The sequence below is a fragment of the Molothrus aeneus genome, chromosome 8 (assembly GCF_037042795.1).
Source record: "Molothrus aeneus isolate 106 chromosome 8, BPBGC_Maene_1.0, whole genome shotgun sequence".
Taxonomy (NCBI): Eukaryota; Metazoa; Chordata; class Aves; order Passeriformes; family Icteridae; genus Molothrus; species Molothrus aeneus.
Genome location: NC_089653.1, coordinates 36,012,834 through 36,017,015, shown reverse-complemented (window position 1 = coordinate 36,017,015; position 4,182 = coordinate 36,012,834). Strand labels below are relative to the sequence as shown.

Below are 4,182 nucleotides of genomic sequence, written 5' to 3'. Positions count from 1 at the left end.
GGTGGGGCCGGGCGGGCGGGCCCGGGGCGGTGGAGCGGACTCGGCGGGCTGGGCCGGGGTAGTGGGACCCGGGGCGGTGGGGCCGGGCGGGCGGGCCCGGGGCGGTGGGGCGGGGGTCCCGTCGGGCGCGGCGCGGCCACGTGCAGCCCCGCGCGCTCCCACGGCTCGGTCCGGCTGTGACGTATCGGGGTGGAGGCGCGCGCCGCCCGCCGATTGGGCGGTGTTGGCGGCGCGGGGCGGTGGCCGCCCAATGGGCGCGGGGCGCGCAGGTGCCCGCGCGGTTATCTGCGCGCGGGGCGCGGCGCGGAGCGTCCCCGCGGCCGCCGGACACGCGGCCGGGGCGACGCGTGGAGCTGCCGGTCCCGCATCCCCTTCCCGCCGGATCGCGCGTGGAGCGCATTGCCCGTAGTCCGCCGGGACGCGCCGCCGGTGGGGGCTCCTTCTCTCGGGACTCCCAGTCTGTTGTTTCGCCGCTCTGTCCCGGCTCGGCTTTCGCTGCTCTTCAGCCCGGACTTCGGAGGTGCACGCCGCGGGAGCGGGCGGGCAAGAGCCGGGATTTTCCTGTTCCCAGCAAAGTTCGGCACTTGCTGTCGCTGAGATCCCGCGAGCGGCGAGGAGCCCGTCCCGCCCGCGGCCGCGGTCCCGGCGAGGGTCCCCAGCGGAGCGGCCGCGGCGCGGTTGGGGAGGACCTACGCTCGCTGATGCCCGCAGATGTTAGCGGTGGGACAGATGGATGCTAATCGCCAAAGCGCATTCGTCCTTAGCAGTGCGCCGCTAGCCGCGCTGCACAACATGGCCGAGATGAAGACCTCCCTGTTCCCCTACGCCCTGCAGAACCCCTCCGGTTTCAAGGCACCGGCCCTGGGCGGACTCAACACGCAGCTCCCCTTGGGGACACCGCACGGAATAAGCGACATCCTGGGGCGGCCCGTGGGCAGTGCCAGCAACCTTCTGGGCGGGCTGCCCCGCATCAACGGGCTGGCAGCCTCGGCCGGGATGTACTTCAGCCCCGCTGCCGTCTCCCGCTACCCGAAGCCTCTGGCGGAGCTGCCGGGACGGCCGCCCATTTTCTGGCCGGGAGTGGTGCAAGGCTCTCCCTGGAGAGATCCTCGGCTCGCCTGTCCCGGTAAGTGCGGCCGATTCTTGCAGGGCGCGGGGAGCAGGCGGCCTGGGATCCAGAGCCGGGGCGGCCCCCAGCCGGCGGACGGGGCGGGCGGCAGGAAGGCCCGGTGCGGGTCACTTGGTCTCCACGGTCCCGGGTCTGTCCCGAACCGAGCCTTGCTTTAGAGCCGGCGGACACCCGAAGCGGCTTCGCAGGGCCTGGCGGGGCCCGGCTACGGGCCGGGGGCAGTGCAGAGTTCATCTCTGACGCAGCTCTTTCTCCGCTTCCAGCTCAGACGGGGATGGTTTTAGACAAGGACGGCAAGAAGAAACACTCTCGACCGACTTTCTCTGGGCAGCAAATATTCGCTTTAGAGAAAACCTTCGAACAGACGAAATACTTGGCAGGACCGGAGCGCGCCCGGCTCGCCTACTCCCTGGGGATGACTGAGAGCCAGGTGAAGGTAGGTCCGTCCTGCGGGCTCCCTCCTCTCCCGCTCCCTGCCGCGGCCGCTTTCTGCCATGTCCGTAATTACTAGCAGCCACGAACACCGCGCAATTATGCCGGGATTTTTTTTTTTTTTTTCTGGGAGTCAGTTAGAATTTAAGTTGCATTTCGATTTTGGATGGATTTTAGGGTAATTTCTACCTATTTTGTGCTTAGAGCTCTCTGTGCTGCAAACGGTTTAAAATAAATAGACATATTATATTTAATATAAACCCCCATCACAACAACGACAAAAAGCCCCCCGCAGGTAATTTTTTTAAAGGGTCACTTTTTCACGATGATCATGTCCAGTGGTACAACTTTACCTTGTGTAACCCCGCAAATTTTTTAGCAAAGCCTACAGGTGCATCTGAATGCTGGGGTGCACTGTAAGCCAAAAATACATATTTTTCCTGGCTGTTGTATTCTGTTTTCAACAAACGACTGTTCCGGGAAGCTGCTGATTTAAGCGTCGTGCAGCCCCGTAGAGCCGGGCAGGTGTCCCCAACGGGGCGCCCCCTTTTCAGGAGCCGTCCGAGGCTCTGCCTGAGGCGGGCTCTGCTCCGAGTGCCCGCAGCCCCGCGTTGCGGATGGGACGGGGGCGGCGGGGGCGGACGCGGCGGCGGGGCCGAGGCCGTGGCTGAGCTGTGCCCGGTGCCGGTGCCCAGGTTTGGTTCCAGAACAGACGGACCAAGTGGCGGAAGAGACACGCGGCAGAAATGGCCTCGGCAAAGAAGAAGCACGACTCGGAGACGGAGAAGCTGAAGGAGAGCTCGGACAATGAGGACGATGACGAATACAACAAGCCCCTGGACCCCAACTCAGACGATGAAAAAATCACGAGGCTATTGAAAAAGCACAAATCCTCAAACCTGTCCCTCGTCAGCCCCTGCAGCACCAGCTCGGATACGCTGTGAGGGCGCGGGGCCGACGGCCGCACCGGGCAGCGCGGCAGGGGTGAGTGTAACTGGGTGTTTGAAGTGGTGTGTTGTACAGCCTAAAATGTATGTGAAATGTATATATTTTTTACAGAATAAGTTATGAATTTATTTTCTTTCCCATTGATGTAAATTTCAGAGAAAATTTTTCAACTTTTTGGGTTTTGTGTCCCTGTAAGGTTTCCCGCTCTTTCCTTTAGTCTTCCTGTTAATTTCCTGCTCCTAACAATCAGGTTTTGTTATGTTTTCTAAGGGTCCCAAGTCCGAGCTCAGCCACTTTGTATATAGTAAATTTCAGATTTTGTGATGTATATTTCTAGTGTAAAAACGGCAGTTTTCTTTCAGTCCGTCCCTCAGTGTTTTGGCAGCTGCATTTCTCCTGCCTCTGGATTTTATGCTTAATAATACCAAAAAACCAAACCAATGCCCAAAAAGGCACGAGAGGAAAATGGACACGATTTTACATTAGAATGTCTCCACACGTGTTGGAAAGACTTTGTATAAATCAATAAATTATTTAACAACCTCCTTTAGTGAGTTTCTTCCCGCATTTCTGTGCCAGGGGCCGGGGACACCAGAGCTCCTGCAGGGTGCCCGATGCTGCTGCTCAGGGGAAAAGGAGCCGCTGCGTCCGGCGGGCTGAGCCGGGAGAGCCCCGGCCCCCCTGGCAGGGCCGGGGCCGCGGTCACTGCGGCGTGCGGGCCCGCGCTGTGGGACTGCCCGTCAGCCCCGGAGAGCAGAGAGGGCCGGCGCTGAGCGTGCAGCCCCAGCTGCCCATGCAGCGTCTCGTCGGCTTCGGGCGGGTGATAGGGTCCGCTCCGGAGAGGGGACATAGGGGCCGGACACAGCCCATTGCGCTGCCTGAGTACTGGCCTCTGTAAAAACCCGGGGGCGAAGTTGTTGAGATCCGTCGCGGCGGCCTGCGAGCTCCACCACCCTCCCGTGCCTTCCCGCCGGGCTTCCAGGCCGTGCTTCGGCCCCACACCTGCGGCCGTGCCCGAACCGGGTTCCGTGTGGTTCCGCGGCCGCCAATGCGCTCCCAGCCGCCCGAGACTCCACATTTCCCCCTCGGCACACGCGAGTTCGGGTGGGTGTGAGCCGCCCGCATTCTTAAGATGCCTTTTTTTTTTTTTCTGCTTTTGTTTATTTTTTTTTTAAAAGGAACGAGAGCGTCTCTTTTCCCAGTGTCTCAGCTATGGCTTCGCAGCCCGAGCAAAGGCCGGGAGCGGCTGCACCGCAGTCGCTCCTGCTGCCCCTGACTAGCAGCCAGCGGCCGGTGCGGGACCCAGCAGCGCACGGTTCTACAGCCACCTTCCGCAGCGCCCGGGCCTCTCCCGGTGCCGAGCCCCGCACGGCGCATCACCCACCGCGGCGCGGCACGGCACGGCACGGGTCTGCTGCGGAAAGGGGCCCGGACCTTTCCCCCTGGAGCCCCCCTCGGTCCCGGCGTCCCCGCGCACCGTGACTGATTCCCTTCGCTCCTGCCGGGGCAGCTCCCCGTCCCGGGGGAGGGTGTGGAGTCCCGCAGGTCCCTACTCACCGAACGGGGCCGCGCCCAGTTAAACCGCGATTACAGAGGGAATAAATCGAATTTAGGGTCTAGTCTTCGCCCGGCTGTGAGCACGCTGAGACCGGCCGGTGTTCGGGCTCCTGAGG

General features: G+C 62.3%; 1 protein-coding gene across 1 annotated transcript; it reads left to right on the top strand.

Moving 5' to 3' along the window:
• Positions 1-329: 329 nt before the first annotated feature.
• On the top strand, positions 330-3,054 carry NKX6-2 (NK6 homeobox 2). Its single transcript, XM_066554678.1, has 3 exons — positions 330-1,126; positions 1,393-1,565; positions 2,257-3,054. The coding sequence occupies exons 1-3, from the start codon at positions 712-714 to the stop codon at positions 2,503-2,505; spliced, it is 837 nt and encodes a 278-aa protein (XP_066410775.1). The 5' UTR covers positions 330-711; the 3' UTR covers positions 2,506-3,054.
• The last annotated feature ends 1,128 nt before the right edge of the window (positions 3,055-4,182 follow it).

What these genes read in the sequence shown, in the direction of transcription:
- NKX6-2 (XM_066554678.1), top strand. Translation starts at nt 712, where the DNA reads ATGTTAGCGGTGGGACAGATGGATGCTAATCGCCAAAGCGCATTCGTC. An exon ending in TCCTCGGCTCGCCTGTCCCG is followed by an intron (nt 1,127 to 1,392) that starts GTAAGTGCGGCC and finishes CTCCGCTTCCAG; the next exon opens with CTCAGACGGGGATGGTTTTA. An exon ending in TGACTGAGAGCCAGGTGAAG is followed by an intron (nt 1,566 to 2,256) that starts GTAGGTCCGTCC and finishes GCCGGTGCCCAG; the next exon opens with GTTTGGTTCCAGAACAGACG.